The 21,110-nt window shown below is 41.4% G+C and overlaps 1 protein-coding gene across 1 annotated transcript in view; it reads right to left on the bottom strand.

The window, feature by feature from the left end:
- CCDC39 (coiled-coil domain containing 39) overlaps positions 1-10,763 on the bottom strand; it is a 29,277-nt gene extending 18,514 nt beyond the window's left edge. The window contains exons 1-8 of the mRNA XM_037909076.2: positions 10,525-10,763; positions 8,997-9,116; positions 6,233-6,379; positions 5,239-5,397; positions 4,194-4,286; positions 3,972-4,100; positions 1,835-2,026; positions 293-396 (exon numbers count right to left, since the gene is read on the bottom strand). Of these exons, the coding sequence (XP_037765004.1) occupies positions 293-396; positions 1,835-2,026; positions 3,972-4,100; positions 4,194-4,286; positions 5,239-5,397; positions 6,233-6,379; positions 8,997-9,116; positions 10,525-10,641 (1,061 nt within the window). The 5' untranslated portion in view covers positions 10,642-10,763. The remainder of the gene's footprint in view (positions 1-292; positions 397-1,834; positions 2,027-3,971; positions 4,101-4,193; positions 4,287-5,238; positions 5,398-6,232; positions 6,380-8,996; positions 9,117-10,524) is intronic.
- Between the last annotated feature and the right edge of the window lie 10,347 nt (positions 10,764-21,110).

Here is a 21,110-nt window from a genome sequence, read left to right as displayed (position 1 = left end):
TGTTATGGACACTATTACCACAATTTTATAAATTAAATAAAAAATAAGATGACAACCAGAGCCCACACAGATTCCACCCCCCCCTCCCCAACTGAGATGAGACTCACAGAGTATTTCAAGGCTATTTAGTCCAAAGAGTAACTAGGACAGTCTAGCTGTGTCACAAAATATCCTGCTAATTGACTACTTAAGTGTCCAACATTGTTTAAGGTTCCTTGGTATGAATAACTTGATCAAAGATCTGATTGTTACAGAATGTTATAAACTTTTTCTAAGAGTTTATCTTTCTTACCTGACGTGTTTTTCCTGGATTTCTTTCTTCAGATTGGCCATTTCTGTTCTCAGAGATTCTAAATCAGAAGCAGTTCTGTCCACAGTGGCTTTTAAAGTATCCAGCTAATAAATAAAGTAAAAAGGATCATTTACTCTATTTTGTAGTGTGGAACATTTTAGTACATTTATAAACAATTAATTTTCAGAAAGCGGACTTACTGTTAAGCATTACCAACACTGAAACGGGATAATACTTTCTTTTATAAGTATATAAATATTAACAATCCGCCTTCGGTGCCCCATCAAAAATGTCAAAACATTTGCTAGTGTTGCTAACAAACCTGTATTTCTACAAAGCGAAGATTATTCTAGATAGTTTTAAAGTGTTTTCTCTAAATGGGAAAAAAAAAAAAAGAAGGTCCAGATTCTCAACTTGTGTAAATTGGCAAAACCCATGAAATCAGACTGATTTACACCAGGTGAGAATCTGACCGTATATATTTTAATTAATTAATTATCAAGAAGAAAGAATGGGACCAGATACTGCAACTGCATCTGTGTGAGTAAACCCTTGTGCTTATGTGGCTTTCCAATGACTTCAATGAGGCTCTATATGGGCACTAGCGATGGTGTGAATCCACCAATTAGTGCTGGCCCAAACTCTGCTGATTGCACAACATTACTTTGGTTAAACTAAGGGAGGATTCTGAGGTACGAGGACACACAGACACTTCATAAAAATTAAACAATAAGTTTTAAGATCATAATGGTACCTTCTGACCTCAAAGTTTATGATTCTATAAAGGGAAATATTTTTATGCCACACAAAATTAACCTGTGGAACTTTTTTCAGCAAGATATAATTGAAGTAAATAGTTCAGCAAGAGAACAATACTTAGCATTTTATACATTCCAACGTCTTTACAAACGTTAGCTGTTTAATCTTCAAAATACACCTTTGAAGGTATTGTTCCCATTTTTACAGATGTAGCAACCCACTACCCCATATTGCCTCTTTATTGGGTAGCTTTATGAAAATGAAAAGCCTGTACAGTTATTTTAATTAGGACAAAATTACAAGGGCTGTCAGCCCTCATTCTTCAGAGCATAAAATGGTGATCATCTGGAGAAGTGAAGAAATTTTTTTTTCACCATGTTACAGTACTACAAAATTAGATGCATGATATGTGTGGTAAAGATGGGGCATTATACTCTGAAGCATCTAGTAGTCACTGTCAGAGGCTGGATACTATTTAAGGGAAACATTTCAACCAGTCATTGGAAGGCAACACAGTAATACAAGGCACTTCCTTTCTCAATGGCTACATGCTTCCTCCTCTGCAGCATTACCAGCCAAAGACCAATCTCAGGATTCAAACTCCAATACCCCGCACTGCATTGGCAATTGCAGACATTTTGTTACAACATAAGGGTTGGATCAGAAAATGAGAGAGGTCACCAAAAATTTCTGCATTTTTGCTATCACATTTGTTTCGTTAATTAAAAGTTATGTTTTTTTTTTTATTTTTTATTTTTCCCTGAAGCATTTAGTCGCTATTACCTCATCCTGGAGTTGAACTCTATAAGCATCTTGGTTTTGGTAATCTAATCGGAGTTTGGCAGCTTGCCGGTCAGCAACAGAAATTCTCTTTTCATACTCCACGTTATTCCCAGTCTCGTTTGCCAAAAAACGAATCTTCTCTTTAATCACATCTTCTTTCTTTCGGATCTCCTGTCTTACCTGGGCTAATAACTAGCAGAATAAAAAACATTTCAAGTGTTTTAAATAATGCAACAAGCATTGCCGTAAGACTGTTACTCTTTGTTTTTGGCTATTGCTTTATCTTAAAAATGATTAATAATAAAAAGAAACAAATCAAAATATACTTTAATGCAATAGTATGTGGTAACCTAGGTATTGCAGCACCATGAAATAATTACCTTTGATATGTGACTCATATATAGCAACATAAAATACTGAAAATATTTTGGATAGGCAACTTCTATTCCAGTTCTCTCTCTCAGTATTAAAAATCACTGTAAACTTACATAGAATAGTGACATGCTCAGAGTGACAGGAAAGGAAGAGGCTATAGGCATAAACAGCATTTTAATAGACCAGAACAGGGGAGAGGGCATAGAGGAGGTTACAATAATAGTAATAATTCATAGCCATGACAAATGATGACCAAGGTGTGCGTGAGGATTTTAGCACTGCAGATTTTAGGAAATGGTGGATTTTGTTGTTCTTAAAGAATAAGTAAAATGGCTCAGCAAGAACTTAGATATTGATGAAACAATAGTGTACAACAATTAATTTCATGTTCTTTGAAAAGTGACGGCAAAAAAATGGCACCATCTCTTAGCTGATCTGGTCCCTATATTAAGAATCATAACTGCTTATTTTAATCACAAAAAATAAATCAACAGGACTAATTGCAGAGTATGTGAGAAAAGATAGCAGAATCTGGCCACTAGCAATTATATGGCCTACGGTACTAAAGAGCTCAAGTTATTCCAGCTAAGTTTCTACATTAACTCACATTCTAAATGATTCCTCCTGATTTTTTTCTCTTTATTGTTTACTGTTGTATAATAATAATAATTCAAAACGAACTTTTTCCCACAGAGCTTCCTAATCCAAATGTGAACAACATGCAAAGCTGAAGTTCCCCTGTTTTTCAGGGCAATTTCATACTAGCCAAAGCTGAGATTTAGTGCAGAATCTTCTTTCAGTCATATGACACCTTTTCCAAAATCTGAAGATATCATATGAGGCTTCTGAAACTTTATAAAAATTCCACTTTGATACCCATGTTTATTTCTACACACATTTCAAATTCAATACATATAAAACAAAAGAGAATGTGCGTTATTTAACCCCCTTTCATTATAGCTTTTTTTTCTAGGACAGAAACATAAACCTTGAGGCTCTAAGACAATGAGAAAGGTGACAAATAATAGAAGCAAGCATTAACTTGTAAAATGTAATCAAAACAACACTTTTTGAAAGGCTTTTTAAAAAGTGCTAATGTTGATTCATGTTTGTAGCAAGTTCTTAGGGCTAAATTCTGACCTTAGAAAGCACTAACTCCAACTGACCTTTATAGGGGCCACACATGCACATGACGGCAGAAATCATATCGGTCAGAAATCTAAAAATTAATTCCCCTGTTTTCCCTTTGAATCATGTCCCAGACCTGTAATTTCCCCCTCCCCCCTCTTTTGCAGCCCACTATCCTTTTCTAAGAGGAATGGGTAGAAGTCTACCTGCTCTTAGTGCTGATAAGACAAGACAGAGGGAACATTATCAGAAGTTGCAAGGCACTCTAGCTCCTGATGGAACAGGGAACGTCAGACTGGAACTGAAAATTAAACCTGAGACTCCTGTATGGTAGTGCAGAAGAGTATCGCTTAAGCTGAGAGAGACTTTACTTAGCTTAACAGACACCCCTTTAGGACTAAGAATATTTATCAAAGTGATGCAATGCAATGCAACTGTGTAGGTAATCTTCTGTAATATATCTTAAATTTGAAACAGCTGAGTGAAATGTAAAGAAGACCAATGCAGAAAGGAATAGGATACGACCCATTATGTTTTTAATGTTCTTCTATTTGAGACAATAGCACCATTTTCATTATTGGTGCAAGGTTAGGCCCACTATTTATATAAAGCAAACTCTGAATACATGGTTTACCAAAGCACAGTGATCTATTTCTTGATCTCTTTTCTGCATCTGCTCTATTGTACTTTCCCACTGTCTGATCAGCTCTTGCCTTTCATGGTGAACTCTGCGAAAATCTTCAGCTGCCTTATCCAGCTCCATCTGTAAAGAAGTGAAGCCCAATTAGCAATGGTTTCTAATTTTAAGAAGTACTTCAAATACGGAAAATAATCTTCATTTGCTTCATACACAAACCTGAGCACTTATGGTTTCTGTAAGCTCATTATCAAGAATTTTGTGTTTCTGATTAGCTTCCATAGTCATCTTTTCTATCTGTTGGGTCAGCACCTGAAATGAAATGATTTAAGGACTAACATAGTTAATTAATTATAAATAAATACAAAGCTCTGCTATAGTTAAGTTGGGAGTTAATGAGACGACATCTATGTCATGCGTTTGAAATGCATAAAAAGCTAAGCATCCGATCTTGTAAACCTTTGCTCATGCAAGCAGCCCCAACTCATAGAAATAGTCCCTTTAACATCAATGGGACTATCTGGGTAAGCTATGGTATCTGAATTGTCTGTTCATTCAATACACATGATAGTAAAATTAGCTTTAATTTGAACTGTGTGCAAAGAACACTTACATTTATCAACAAAAATACTCTTTTCCTAAGTGATAAGCTACTTGAGAACCATCTATGAATTTTGAACTAGTTGCTTGATGAGTCTACTTTATATTTAATATCAGTCTTTCATTTCTCTAGTCAATTTTATTCCAATAGCCTTATTTTATCCTCATTGATATTAAGCAGTTCAGTTCTAGTTTAAACAGGAACATCTAAATTACTTGCACTTGTTTTTTCAGAGGGTCATATGTTCTAGATTTCTAGGATGAACTTCCTATTGAATTCAGCATGAAGTTCTGTTTAAAATTTTATCCACGGTGACTACTGGCCATAATTAAATATTTATGTACTTTCAGGGTAAACTTCAGCCTTATCTAGCAGAACAAACAAATTCTAATAAGTATTAAATTGTGCATTTTAGCCCTTTATAAAAACAATCACCTACCTAACCTTTAAAAAAGAATTTAAATGAAATTTCATTGATGTACTAAATGGAAAACCATCACAGATTAAAAGTGCTGTTGAACAAAATGTCTTGCCTCTCTCTCTGTCTCAGTCTACCTAACTTGATGACATGAGAAGTCCTTAGATGCTAAAATTAGCCTTATGTTCCTGTTGAAAATATACATATTATAATGAATTTTTTTTTAAAATGGTATATCTACATACTCTTAATTTCCCATCATCCTCTTGAGCATACTTCTGGATTGTTACTGCATCATTGTCTTTATGAGCTGATTCCTCTAACCAGGCCTCCAGAGCTTGCTGATCCCAGTTCATCTGGCATCTTAAGGCTTCCAGCTTCTGAGTGGCTTTGAATATATTATTCTGGAAAAGTTTGAGAGAAATTAAATTTTAAGTTATGTATTATCTTTCTAAGCACAAAATCAAAACAGACAATGTAAGTGGATACGGACTAGTCTTGGGAATTTAGTGGTGTCTGAAGACCAGACTGTTAAGTGGATGAGTCTTTTTCTATGGCAAATGTCTTCAGTTTGAATAATGCCAGTATATGGTCCTGGCATTAAAAAGAACCAAGGCAATTAAGTTTCCATAAACCTAAAAAAGAAAAAAATTGTCTTAACCTGAGGTGAGTGAACCTTTGGCACAAGATGCCTATTCTATTATCTGGAGTTAATACACGCTTGGTGAGAAATTGATCCAACTCATCATTTAATGCAGTTTACGCCCCCCACCCCCACCCCAACCAAAGAGCCAAATTCGGATACTCTTACTCCAAGAGTGGTGCCAAGTGACTGAGAGGGGACTTCCCAATGTGAGAGGGAATGGCAGAATCCGGCCTTGTACAGCCAGGAGGAGGATCTGGCCATTTTGAGCACCAAAGAGAGTCAACAAAAAGGAAGAGAGCCAACCTGAAGGAATAAAAGTTAGCCTAATGGTTTGAAAAAAAGAAAAGACTTGGTAAGTGATTGTTCTCCAGTTCTTACTAACACACAACTCTTAACATGTTCCTGAGCAAGGGCTGAAGGACTGGGTCATAAATATTTGTGGGACGTCACAGGCATTCGTGCTCCATCAACAAGTACTATTGTTAAAATTGTTGTCTTATGACCTCATTTGTCTAAGGAAAAAACACTACTCATTGCAAGAAGAATAGTGATAAACAGAACAGGTTACATTTTACAATATTTTTGAATCTTACTTCTTGACTATTTTTCTTTTCCCTTAAGGAAACCATCTGATTTTCCAGCCGTTGAATCTCTTTTTTGAGACGTCCAAGCTCTCTCTCAGCAAGGGCTTTAAAGTGCTCTTCGGTTTCAATTTCATTCTCTCTGGCTCTGTAAAGAGACTATAGAATAATATAGTTCATTATTTTGCATGGAATCGTTAACAGGCATTTAACACGCAATATCATTTTTATTATTTCACCAGAATCAGAACTCTAATAAAGGTAACACTGATATAAAACTATGAAATTTACATCTAGGGATTTTACAGAACTAAAATAAAAATGCGTATGGAGGCTTTTGAAATTCAGAGTCTGATTTGCACTGGTGTAAATTCAGAGCAACTCCACATACCGGTGTTTGGACTTTTAGATATGGAATTAATATTAAAAAATCAATGACCTGTATCAAATGTTCTCAGATTAACCTTCCCTATCTAGCTAAGTGATTCAAAAATATTTCATGCAAGATTCAGAATCCATTATTTCACTGTTCTATATAGTTCAGAGCCAAACAACAGTACAGATAATCATATTCAAACTAGTCTCTCCATCATTATGTAGCTTTCTGTCTGAATCAGGAGGCAAAGCAGCAAAGAGTATTCTATTGTTTTGAGCTGGGATGGATTAGCTGACATAGATATTGCCACATGCCAGCTGGGTGCCTCTTTTTGTCTGGCAAAATTGCTTTAATATATTTTCCCCTATACAATACCCAATCTTTTACCTACTGGAAGTCCTTCTCTTACAGAAGAAGGAGCACATGGTGTTCTTCATCTCAATTGCTAATTAAAACTTGCATCTAGCACATTAAAACTAAGAGGCTGTTCAGCTGCAGGGAAGCCATCTATCAGTCTCTCAGTGCCCTTTCACATGGGTTGTATCAGTAGATTCATTATCCGAGTTTCTTCTCAGACATCCATTTGAAATCATAGGCTGTGATTTAGTGATTTGGGGGGGTCCAGCCTGAGACTCCTTAAAGAGGTTCATTTTCAGAAAGTTCTGAGCACCCACCTGTGTAAATTGGGCCCCTTTAAAGTATGTGAAGTTGGGTATCCAAAAACAGAGGCACCCTAAACCACTAATCATTTGAAAATTTGAGCCTTAACTCTTAGCCACACAACTAATCATAGAGTTTAAGGCCTGAAGGCCTAAACTCGTCTAGTCTAGCATATCACAGGCCACCAACACCACCTCACACCTGCACACTAACCCGAACAAATCAGGCTCTCTGCAACTCCGGAGGATTCTCCAGCGGTAGGGAATAGAAAATAATTTTTTGCCTCCTGAATGAGAAGTAACCTTCACAGTGGATGACAAAGTGAAATCTCTGTGGAGTCTCCATGAGGTAAGTCATATTTTTTATCAGATGAACCTCTAAAGAACTGATATAGTCAAAATAAAGTTATGAAGCTGCTAAAAGCCAATCAGGAGGTCCCAGTAAAATATAGTCTGCATTTGGTAACTTTCAACAGATGCTCTTCAAATGCTTTAAGAAAGTGGTTAAATAGTACTCATTTTCACAGATGGGGAAATGGAGGCACTGAAGGGTAATGTCTTTCTACAGATCACATAGCAAATTGGTGCCAGATTAGGGAACAAAGTCCAGAAATCTGATTTTGAACTGTCAAGGTATGTTTACACTAGAATTACACATCTGTGTCTGGCCCATGTCAGCTGAGCTGGGCTTGCAGAGCTTGGGCTGTGGGTCTGGAAAATTGCAGTACAGACACTTAGGCTCAGGCTGGAGTTAAGAGCTTTGGGATTTTGTGAGTGGGGCGGGTCCCAGAACTCATGCTGGAACATTTACACTGCAATTTTACAGCTCTGCAGCCTGAACCCAACTCGGCTGACAGGGCCAGCCGTGGGTAGACATTGCAGAGTAGACATACCCTCATACTGGTGTGAAACCAGTAACTCCATTGATCTGAGTGGAGTTGTTCCTAATTTATAGTGGTTTAAGTAAGGTGAGAGGCAGGCCTCAGGTCTCCTGAGTCCCAGTTCCATGCTATAAACAATAGAAAGTTACAGCATTCATTTATGCACCTTTTTAGAAAAACAACTTTTTTATATCATTAATGGTATCTCATACCAAGGTCTACGCTGGATCCCAATTTGGTCTGAGTGCAATTCAAGCTGTTAATACTGATCTATAAAATCCTATAGGGTTTGGGTTCTAGATACTCAGAGACAGCCTCATTTGCTAACGTGCAGTCACAACAGCTGAGATCCCTAGATTAGATGTATGAGGACATGCATTTATCTGAAAATTTTGGGCCCATATGTCTTAATCATATGTCTCTCAGAGTGTAAAGCAGAGTTCTCTCTCCCCTTATAGTCTTGTTTCACTTTTCAAGAATTAAGTCCCCATTAGCATTTGGCAATTAACCATCTTCTGATCAATAAAAACATTCTCCTTTTACAATTTTTTTTTTCAGATTGAAACAGTTTTTTTTTTCCCCTGGGTCAGACTTATCTATTACTTCTGTAAGTACCTATTGCCAAACTATCCTAAAATCTGTGCCTTCATTCCATGCACAATAATTATTTATTCATTTTTAATTAATAATATTTTTGAGACATGCCTTCATTTATTTCCTAGGCAAGTACTGGAAGGCTCTGAGGTCTCTCATCAGTAGTAAAATGTATTCAGACAAGTAGATATGAGTACAAATTAGAGAAAAATATCAGGCAGAATTCTAAACTGGATAAGGAGGATCTACTAGTTACAACAATTTACCTGTGTAAAGTTGAACTCCTGTCTGACGTTTTTCAAATGTGATGTCATTGCCTCAATACGCTCTTCAAAATCAGTCAACTGATTTTTTAGGTTTGCTTTTTCTTTCTGCAACTTTTGCAGCTGTAAACAAACAAAATCTACTAGTTTATTGAATATATCTTCAGAAAGCAATATATACTATTTAACAAGCAATACTTGCCCGTTTACAATATATAAACTGTATAATGTAAACCACACAAAAATAGACAATAGACTTCATTTCTTTAAAAATGAAGGAAGAGAAAAATAAATATAGTTGGTCTAGATAATAAAAATGTTAAAAAAGTAATGTTACTTATGCCTTAAAAGATAACCCAATGTGACATGGAATTATGTTTATCATTTATTTATATAGCATCTTTTATCCAAATGCATCCTAAGTAACTGATTATACGAAGTATAGCTCTGTTCTTCCAAGTGGATCTTCCAGTGTTTAACAGTAAGTGCATAACAATATTACGCAGTTTACGGCAGGAACCGAAGAATACCGTATCCAACTGAAATTACCAGGGGCCAGAATGTAGTTACATATGCTGTTGTTCAGTCATTGTATATAACAGGTGTATATTAATTTTACAAATTAAAGAAGAGCCTCATCATCCTTCTCTTGCACCTGGCACAGTCATTTTAACCAGTGCAAAGTGGGTGTGAAACTGTTATTTTTCTAATTCTGTAGCACATTACTTCCACTGTGCACTGGTGTAAATAACTGCATGAAGTGTAGGGTAATGGTGAATCAAGCCCATGTCCTGAGAGATCACGAGATCTGTGCAGGAAGACTAATAGGACATTGAGGTAATAAGAATGTCCCTGCATGGATCAGAACCTCAGTAAAGAACAGCTGAAGATGACAAAAACAGGACCAGCCTAGAAGGAGAGGGAAGGATGAAGAGTTTGTCCAGGACATCGCTTTAACCCTACTCCTCTTGTGAAAAATGCCATGGGAGCTTTATGTGTGGGTAGCCCTTGGGATTTATAACTCAGCTGTCAACAGGTGCCCCCAGTAGCACAGCACCATGCTGCTGGGCCATTGGGTCAGTGCATAGACTGAAGAGTAGCATTAGCTACATGAGCCCCCGCGGGGGAGGGCCCCTGGCCTGGGATAGATTCTTCCCTAGGGAACCCCAGGTGGGGTGTTTTGGGGGGTGTTTCCCATCTAGTCCTAATGGGGGTCCTAGCCTAGGACCCGTGGAGGGGTTCGTACCCCAGTGAGCAGGCAAGGGGATGCTTCATGTCCCCCCACTTCCCTGGGGGGGGGGGGGAGGGTTCGTATTCCGCCCCGCCCGCCGTTAGGGGCAGGGGCCGGGGCCGGGGCCATTCATGTCTCCCTCCCGCTGGAGGGGAGGGGGATGCGTGTCCCTCCCTCGCTGGCGAGTCGGGGAGGCGTCAGTCCTCCGGCGGGGGGTCGGGTTCATGCCCCGTTGCTGGTGAGCCGTGGGGGGGGGGGGTTGTTCGTGTCCCCCTGTCGGGCTGCAGCCTCCCCACTCACTTCCTCTTCCAGCGCCTTGTTCTCCGCGTTGGCCACGGGGATGGCGAACCCATCGTCCCAGTCCAGCTCGGCCAGGACCGAGGCGGAGGAGCCGCTGGCGGCGTCGCCACTGCTCATGTTGGGGCGTTGGGGTCCCTGCAGCCCCCTCGGCTCCGGCTCCCTGGCACAGGCTCCGCCGCCAGCTCCCTTAACAACGGGAAGCCCTTGGTTACGAACCAAACAGGAAGTCAGCGGCGGGAGGGAACCCGACTTCCGGTCACACATTCCCCCCCCCCCCCGCCCCTCCTCGCACGCGCCCAACCCCCCCCCCCCCCATGCCCACGACACGTGTCTCAATTCACCCCACTCTCTTCTCCCGGGCGCTGCCTTGTCCCCCCCCCCGTCGCAGGGAGTTCCGTGTCCCTCGGGCTGAGGCGGTAGGGATTTGTTACCTCAGCGTGGGGCCGGGAAGGTTGCTGTGGACCCCCCCCGCCCCGAAAGGTAGGGGAGGGGTTGTGTCCCTCTCCCCCCACACACACAGTGGGGATTTCATGCTGGAAAGTTGGGGGAGGCATGCCTCCCCGCCCCATAGTGAGACGGGTTTGGTGCTGGGGGATCTGAGGGGTTCATGCCCCCCACGCACCTCCTGAGTGTTGTGTTCTGTCTCCTCTCGCGGCACCGGGACCATTTAGAGATGAATGAGTCTGCTCTACAGCCTTAGCTAGGGTCCAGCTGGCTGTTAGCTCAGGCAGTAGAGGCTCATGCACTAAGCCAGGGGTGGGCAAACTATGGCCCACGGGCCACATCTGGCCCTCCAGCCGGTTTAATCCGGCCCTCGAGCTTCTGCTGGAAGCAGGGTCTGGGGCTTGCCCTGCTCCCACACTCCAGCTGGGGAGCCGGGTCAAAGGCTGCTCCCGGAAGCAGCAAGCTGCTGCTTCCAGGAGCTGCTTGAGGTAAGTGCCACCCAGAGCCTGCACCCCTGACCTTCTCCTGTGCCCCAGCCCTGATCCCTCTCCTGCACCCTGAACTCCTCATTTCTGGCCCCACCCCGGAGCCTGCATCCCCCAGCCAGAGCGCTCACCCCCTTCTGTACCCCAACCCCAATTTCGTGAGCGTTCATGGCCCACCATACAATTTCCATACCCAGATGTGGCCCTCGGGCCAAAAAGTTTGCCCATCCCTGCACTAAGCTGTAGAGGTCCCCAGCTCAATCCCTACTTGAGCAATCCAGGTTCAGCCCCACAACTCTTTGCCCACCAGGGCCAGCAAGATCTGGGTATCCTGCACAGAGGTGGTTTTCAGTTTTGGAGATTAGACTGTCAGAGGTTGTACCACTGCCTTCTACTAGCTGGAATATCACAGCTATATGTGAATCTACACGTATATGAGAGTCTTCCACGCAACTGACTGGCCTGCAAAGATGCTATAAATCCCACTGATGGAACAGGTAACAGCAATTCTTCTTGTTCTCAAATGGCAAAGGCTTGTATTGTATTGTTATAAATGTGCCCAAAAGTTTGTTAGGTGCCTCCCTTGGCAGAAAGAAGAAAACAGAATTAAATTAAAAGCGCCTGGCCCCAAGCATCTTACAGATTACTTTTGGAAAATGATGCAATGAGAGAAATAGTGTGACCCTAGAGCAGGCGAGGGAGGGAGGATGGGGCAACAGTAAGATTACATACTTACTCAGAGAGGTTAGTGCACAGCATAATAAAGCACAGAGCGTTCTTTTCATGAGATATACGAACTCAGTGAATAAGACGGCTAATGGCCAACTTGTAGGAATCATGAAAGACGTGGGTCTTCAGGAGGAATTTAAAAGGAGGGGGTAGAGGCTTTGCAGACCAGCTTGGGATGGTATGCCATGCATCTGAGCATGGAAGAAAGGATGGTAAAGACTGTGGGAGAAGCAGAGAAACATGTCAAGTCTGCCATTATTCAGTGTAAAGGGGCATATCAGGGTCCTGTTTTCCTTACTTGTGCTCCACATTTTGTCAGGAGCAATGAACCAGCAGACGTGAAAGTTTACATTTTCCAAATGTGTAGCAAGGCTACAGGGAGCAAGCTTTTGGCCTCCACATGAATAATTCCACCACACCTAGCTGCACCACCTGCCCTTTATGCCATTCTGGCTCTGGAAGTCATAATTGAACCCATGAAGTCCCTGAAGTGGCAGTAAACACAGAGAACAAAAATATGCCACCCAGAGCAGTAGACATGAGCAAAACCATGCATTTAGCACAATTTCATTATCGCCAACCCCAAAAGTTCAAAAATCATGGCTCAGACCCCCCCAAATCATGCGATTGGTCCCAAAATCATGAGGTTTTTTTTTTTTTAAAAGATACTATGTTTTTTGGTCTCTGTAACAGGCAGCCTGCCCTATTAAGGGCTGGTAGGCCTTGGATCAGTCTGCTCTGTTCAGTTAGCCTTGCTATGCTACACATGTATAGGACATGAAACATAAAGGAGGAATGCCCAGCATTTCAGTGCTGAGCAGCAGTGATCTGATACATTAGTTTTGACAACAGAATTAGTAGGTAAAGGCTGACTGGAAAGAAAACAGAATTAGCAGGTAAAGGCTAACTGGGAAGAAAACAGATTGACTGTTCCTATCTGGGAGTAGGAAGCCTGGCTGAGAGCCAGGAGCTCTGTGAGGACTGTGGCTAACTAGAGCCTGTTGTGAGGGTGGGCTTAAACTGGATTGTTGAATGGACTAACTGCCCAGGTACTTATTAGTAAGTGTGGAGACAGGTGAGGCTTGCCTATAAAGAAGGGCTGGATGCTGAGCCTGGCTAGGCTGAGGATTCCTTTGTTTTGTGTTTTTGTTGTCCTTATAAGGACTCTTTTGCCCTGGAAGGTGTAGAACTTTCCTTCGAGGGCAAGTCACCTCTATGACAGAAGTAGGCTGAAGATCCTTGTGGGGAAGCTGAAATGGAAGTGCTGAAATGCTGTGCGTCTCGGGTGAGTCTCTTAGTCTGTCCTTTAATTTTTGAACTCTCCCTGCTCACCCGTAGTGTGTATGGGACAATTAGGCCGTGTCTACACTAGAACCCTTTGCTGACATAGGTATACTAGTATACTATATAGGCTAAGCACTCCTAGATCTACACTCGGGGCTTTTGCCAATACAGTGATGTCTGTCAGAGGTGTGTTCCCTCAGGCATTTATCAGTAAAGCACTCTGAGTGTAGGCCTGGCATTAGTGTTCCCAAATCTCCCAAATTTATCAAGTAAAGTGACATTGCCGCCCCCTCCCCCCAACTGATGGTACCTTATTGGCTGCCTGATGATGAGGAGCTTCCAGCTAAACCTTAACATTCTAAATAATTAATTTGGTGTCAATTCATACTACAACTACCTAGCAGTTAATTTTGTTCCAGGATCCTACATCAGTTCTACCCCACCAGCCTCACTTCTCCTCCCCCTGCAGCTCCTGGTGTTCTTCACCCCTCTCCCACACTAGGGCAGGGGCTGCAGCAGAGTCATCTTCTCCAGCTTCGCAGGCCTGGTGTTGCAGGGAGGTGGAGGAGCAGAGGAGCCATCGCATTATCCTGGGAAAGCGGAGCTGTTATGCCGCTAGACTCTTTCTGCTCCCTCCTTCCTGCCTCCCTTCCTGTGAGAATAGTGTCCGCTCCTGAGAGAGGTAAGGAGAGCTCAACCTGTTTCCTTCAGCAGCCCTAATTGGCTGCTCTTTTTGAGGAGGCAAGCAAGTGGGTAGGGCAGCCAAACAGAGGGGATTTTCTTAGACAGAGCTGAAATTCACTATGGGACTGGAGCTTCTGGCCTCAACCCCAGACTGGCTCCAGCCTTAGCCAAAATCCCTTGACTCATGAAATCGAGAGTTGGCAACATGGCAGAAAACATGGAAGAGATGGCTGATTGCTATAGAGATCTTTTAATTAAATAATAACACACCCTTCCCATGAGTTGTTATGAGAATTAGTTAGATAATTATTGAGGGAGCTGGTAGCCATTTACTGTTAAGATTTCTTGACACTTCTCATAATAAGACCCTGTTTTCAGTTGCTTATAACTTTGCTGAACTTTAACTGTTTGGGCTTGAACCTTCCATGCTGTGTGTCTGCCTCAGACTGATTACTTTTTGGAAAATTTCAGCCCGAATGGTTCATTTGTTTCCAAGAACAAGGCTGGGGGTAAAATATGATATACCCATTAAAAAAAATTTTAGTGGCCATTTCTTTGAAAAGCTTTAGAACCCTCATGCTTTGGAGCAGGCATAGGCGCTGACTCCATGGGTGCTCCAGGGCTGGAGTACCTGCGGGGAAAAAATGCTGGGTGCTGAGCACCCACCGGCAGTCCCTCTATCAGTCCCCCTCTCCCCCCAGTGCTTCCAACCCACTGGCCGGCCCCACAGATCAGTGCCTCCCCCCCCCGCACCTCCTGCCTGCCTCGAATAGCTGTTTCGCAGCGGCCAGGAAGCTGGGAGGTAGGGGGAGGAGTGAAGATGCGGCGCACTTGGGGGAGGGGCGGAACTGGGTGGGAAGAGGCAGGGAATGGGGCTTTGAGGGAAGGGGTGGAGTGGGGGCAGGGTCTGGGTCAGAGCTGGGGGTCGAGTACCCCACTGCACTTTGGAAAGTCAGCACCTGTGGGAGCAGGGACTTGAAAACTGTCAGGGATTTGCCTTTCGCCATTCCATGAAAATCTAGCCAAATTTGGTCAAGTTATAAGCCTCTGAAAAATTGCAGTTTGCACATGTTTAGGAGATGTTCCTTAGATTTTGGCAGCTAAATCCCCAAAAATTCATTGGAGGTCTAGGCTGCTGTGGGCTGTGCCAGGTCTGGCTGCAGGTGCCCAAACTGGGAGCAGGGAGACTCTCTCTCTCCTGTGTTCTCAGTGGTCCCCCTGCGGGGCCTAGGCAGCATGGAGGAGGAAGCTGTCACAGAGTTGGGGCTCTGCAGATTTTGCCCACCTGACAGGCAGATGTAGAACTGGGGAATCTGGAACCCCAGGGAGAAGGGACTGGAGATTTTAAAAACAAAACAAAACTCTGTTTTGATTCTTCCACAGGAAATTTCACATATCTGACTTTTTGTTCCAATTTGGAACTTTTTTTTTTTCAGAAATGTGACATTTTTTAAAGGACAGATGTGCCAGTTTTCATACAGCTTTAATTGTGATACGGTCTTTAAGTACATGATCATATTCTATTTTTTCCAGGGGAGCCTGCCTCATTCAGTGCACAGGTTAGACCTGCTCTGGGAATCAGTCAGGAATGTTTATTGAAGGAGGCTGTTGTTTGTAGGATGTTTGCTCTATTTGTTGCAGAAGTTGAAAGCTGTGAAGTGAAGGAGGCAGGGGACTGCAGGAAGAGAAAGGATAGTCTCAAGATGAAGGCAATTGAATGCTCCCTTGGAAAACTGCATTCTGTCCCTGCCTCTGCCACAGAGTTCCTATGTGATGCTAGGCAAATCACATAAACCTAACTTTTCACAGATAGTCACTAAATGTATGTTCCTCATTTTTGGGTGCCCAACTTAATACACTGGGGACTGATTTGCAGAAGTGCTGAGTGCTCATAGCTGCAACTGGAGTCAATGTGAGCTATGCTTTGAACACTTAAATTGTTCTATTTGAGCATAAGCTTTTGAGAGCTACAGCTCACTTCATCGAAAAGCTTATGCTCAAATAAATTTGTTAGTCTCTAACGTGCCACAAGTACTCCTTTTCTTTTTGTGGATACAGACTAATCCGGCTGCTACTTTGAAACCTTAAATTGTTCTGTAATGCTAAGGCATCTCAAATTGTTCATCTAAAATTAATGGACATTTTTAACCTTTATCTCTCTGGCCCTCAATTCACTTTCTATAAAATAGGGATAATACCACCCCCTCATTTCACAAAGCTGCTGTGAAAATTAATTAATTTTTGTGAAACGCTCAGATATTATGAGGAAGTTTATAATTCTGTCTTCAGAGCAGCGTTTGAATAGTGTGCAGTAAATAGGGGAGGCATTCACTGAACAATGAAAAGAAAACAAGCTATTAAGTAGCTGCTCATGGACTGAGTACCATTCGTCCTCTGCATTGAATTAGACAGGGCCCCCAGGGAAAAAAATAGTATCTGATCATGTAATTAAAGTACATATACACAAGGAAGCTGAATTAAGGTTGCACAGGAAATTTTAATTCTTGAACGTTCTAATTTGCTTGACATTGCAACCTTAGCAATGTTCTTTTGACATAGTTTTTTGTGTATACTATTTATATAGTGCCTTGAAAATATAAAATGCTAAATCAGTGCTAAGTATTATTTCATGATATCCATGGAAATTCCATATCTATGTATTTATCTGAGCCCTGATGCTGACTAAATACATCACTATAATAAGCTTTGGAGTGTATGACTGTTTTCTTCCTTTACCTTGTGGAAATATATTCTGTACATGTCCGTCATGCATTTATATATTAATATATTAATCCAGTAGATGGTGCTGCATGTCTATATATTTCAGTGTTTATTTTTTTTAACAAGAACTCAGTTGTCAAGCTCCTCTGTTTAAAATGGAGAGTGTGATTTCTAGTGAAAAAACAAACAGAAAATGCTTCCTTGCTGGTAGAATCTATGGGTGCTGTATTAGAGCTTTATGGAAGGAAAGAGAAGTAATTTTGAACAAAATAAGACTATAACTTGACAAACAATTTCCCCAGCTTATTCTCCCACTGAAATTATGGACTCTTTGGTTACAGAGACCACTATGTTCATTTTTCAAAATATATAACTGCAAAACCACAGTTATTCGGCTTTGTAAAGATTCCAAGTTTCTATTGTATCTAATAAAAATCCACTTTTAGACTTACTAATTTTGATTATGCTCAGTGCATGAAACAGCACATATGCATGAAAATAAAGCTTTTCATGATGGTTTGGCTTCTGATAATGACTATGGAGGTAAATTTGTTACCTGTAAACAGAGAGAGAAAAAACAAATGTGTAGACATTTCTTGAAAAATGTCTGCAGTCTGTATAGGTCAGCAGGAAAAACAATATCTTATTTAAAGGCTGTTGCCCAGGGCATTTTAAAACCGAAGCTACAGGATTGCAAGTTAATAAAAATAAACCAAAAGATTATATATTTTACATATGGCTCCTTTCATCTGGTGACCTCAAAATGCTTCACAGCACTCAGGGAGGGAAATATTTTTAGACCTGCTTTACAGATGGGTAAACTGAGTTGGTAGCAAAATGAAAGAAGCCAAGAATGGGAAAAAAAGATTATGGGGATAGCAGGAATGAGGAAGAGAAGAATTGGAAGATATGAGAGTAGAGATGCAGGGCTGACACTGCAAAGGTTCTTGCATTGTTATCTGATTTGAGATGAATATAAGTAAATACAAGGAATCAGGAAGAAGTCATGGTAATTTCTGCTCGTATTAACTAAAAACATTCTTTCTTTATTGCACCCTGTAACTCCCACCTTGGGTAGGTAGAAACCGATTGAACCATAAAGTGATGTACTCAATGTCCAGAATCGTTGTGGTATCAATTATAGAACGTCCATTAATTGCTAGTCAATGAATGAAATCAGATTGGTACCAGCTTTTATTTCTTCATAATAAAGAGAATCTGGACCAAAATCAAACACTCTTGAACATTGTGGAAGTCTGCGTGTGTATCTGAACTTTGTGATCCAATCCATCTCTACTCTATTGTTGCCGGCACCCAGTGCCGAGAGGCTAAACAACAGCTGACGTTGGTTTGCTACCCAGTGTGCTACACCCAATAATCACAACGGGGTGGAGAAGCAGAAAAGTTTATTTGCAGCTGCAAAAAGGTACAGGGAGAATAAAATCTCAAATCCTGCACACAGAGCAGGAAGTTACACAGGCTTTTATACATCCTTTTTCCCAACATACTTATCCAATAGCAAGCTGCCCTAAGTATCCATATAGCCAGCCAATCCAATTCCCAGCTAGTTCCCTTGTTCTCTGTATAATTTCTTAAACCATACATAAAGCTGCTTTATTCAGCATTGTTCTTCCATATCTGCCCTGTTTGGCCTTGCTTAGTTTCAGGCAGTCTGACTCTGCAGCATATTGTTGCAGATTCTCAGCATAACTGCTGTGTGTGCCTCCAGGCGGGGGAGCCAAGGACACTTGGGCCTAGTGCGAGGGGGCTTCATCGACACTCGTGGTCTTCCATCCCCTCGAGTTACCTAGTGACCATGCCCCAGTGTCCCCAACACTATGATGGTCTCCAGTAGAATCTCTGAGGGCTGGTCTACCCTTAAAAGTTTTTCTGGCATATCTGTGGTGGTTAGGAGTGTGATGTATATTTTACTAACATGGCTATGTGGCCAAAAGCCCTAATGTAGACACAGTTGAATCAGCATAACTGCACTTTTACCAGTATAGCTTGTTTCATTTAGGGATGATGGAATAACAATACTGGTGTAAAAACAACAAGGAGTCTGGTGGCACCTTAAAGATTAACAGATTTATTTGGGCATAAGCTTTCGTGGGTTAAAAAACCGCTTCTTCAGATGCATCTGAAGAAGTGGGGGGTTTTTCCCCACGAACGCTTATGCCCAAATAAATCTGTTAGTTTTTAAGGTGCCAGAAGTTATTTTTTACCCACAAAAGCTTATGCTCAAATAAATCTGTTAGTCTGGACTCCTTGTGTTTTTGTGGATACAGACTAACGTGGCTACCCCCTAATACTGGTGTAGGCTCCCGCTTTGCCAGTATACGAGTGTCTATAATAGCAGCACTTTCCCAGTATAGTATATTGATTTACTTTCAGCAGTGAGGGGCTCGTAGTTCACACATGACCTTAGTTATGGCTAGGAAGGTGGAGAGCTGTCTTTATAGCATCTGTTAGCATCAGCCAGTTGAGGGCACCAAGACTGCAGTCAGATCTATGCCCAGTGATCAGGTGGTACATTTTCAAAACATTATTCAGAAAGTGTTCACGTCAACCCATTGCTAGGTTTTATTTAATAACCTTCTAACCCCCCGCTCTCTCCTCCCCCGCCCCGGTGTTCCTCTAATGTCTTTTACAGCTCTTGCTGCACAGTTTGAAGCCTTAGAGCTGTATTCATCAATGACTCACACCCTTGCTTAGGGGCCAATTTTCATAGAAGCTATATAGGAAAATCTTGAAATGCACCTCTCCCATGCAGTGCACAAAATGATTTTTGTATTCATTACTTTTCTAAAAGGACTTGTTGCCCTTTGGAAATGTTCAGTTATTAGTTATATGTGTGTGTGCGTGCACAGAGCTTAGAGGCCATGTTTGAGTGCTCTAAAAATAAAAATGTATCATCATTATTATCATTGACACTAGTCAACTGAAAGGTGACTATAGACCTGGTTAAGTTGAGTGGCAGCAGGCAAATGCAGAGGAGTTAGGACTGATCTGGTTTAGGTTAACAAATACCATAGACTCTCAAGCACTAAACTTATTAAAAACCATCCTCACACTTGATAATGATTAGCAGCCTTGTCAGGAGTTTTAGGAGGGAAGCCAAAGACTGACTGTAGGAGACTGAACTGCTCTCTCACCTCTCCAAATTATTCCTCAAGGTCAAGGTTAAAGCACATTCCTGGAGCAGTGAGGGGAAACTTACTCCTTGCACTAAAAAAGCCAAGTGTGAGAATTTACCCACTCAAGCACCTAACCCTTGCTGGTGACGGCATCATGAAAATGGTTAGCCATAACAATATTTCTGATAGATCACTTTTAACAGGGAGGGATTTCTGTATTAAAGAACTGTAAACCATAGAAAAATAGCTAGTTATTTATGCAGAGGGAGGCTATCTTACCCCAGAATTACGTTTAGCAGTTTTGGGGAAGAGACAGAGCACTTGATTCTCCACTGCTTTGCCCAATGTGTTGTGTACACCTGTACAAAGTGGGCCTGAATCACCACAGCATTAATTTAGTTACTCCTCTATAAACAGGTATAAAACTGGAGTAATACAATGGTGATCTCTGATTGGGTTGCATTTGACACCTACTTTGCACTGGTATAAATGACAATGCAAGGTACAGTCAGTGAAGAAATAGGCCCTGGTTGAGATAAAGACTGATACATCATGTTTATCCAGAGTAGCACTGGTGTTCATGTTCAGTAATTCCATCCATTCAAACACCTTTATTCATAGTCTAGACAGATTTGTAGAGTTTTTTGAGGTTCATTAGCACTAATGTGGCATCTTCCAATAAAGAATCTCAAAGCACTTCGTAATCATTAATTGGTTAAGCTGTACAATATTTTTGTAGGTATGATACCTGATAAGGCTACCCTAAAAGTGAATCTAATGACTCACCATAGGCTACACAGCAGCTGTCAGATGCAGGAGTAGAACCAGGTTTCCTGCTTCTAAGTCATATGCTTTAAACGCTCGAGTCTGCTGCTTCTCGTGCTCTTTTTAGTTCCAGTATTTCAGTTTGTGATTAGAAACGTAACCATTACTTTTTCTGTTTGTCCAACAGAATGAGAGACTCCTTCTCCAGACTGGGGATGTGTCTGACAGAAATTCATTTCTGTACCCAGGCAGCTCTGGTGAGTTCTTCTGGGACCTGTGTTACAAAGATCTTTTGGGATTTAGCTATATACATTCTGCTCTTTACCTAAATGAGTGC

This window comes from Chelonia mydas, chromosome 9 (genome assembly GCF_015237465.2).
Source record: "Chelonia mydas isolate rCheMyd1 chromosome 9, rCheMyd1.pri.v2, whole genome shotgun sequence".
In the NCBI taxonomy this organism is placed as follows: domain Eukaryota; kingdom Metazoa; phylum Chordata; order Testudines; family Cheloniidae; genus Chelonia; species Chelonia mydas.
Note: the sequence above shows the minus strand (reverse complement) of the source record. Positions and strands in the feature narration are given on the sequence as shown.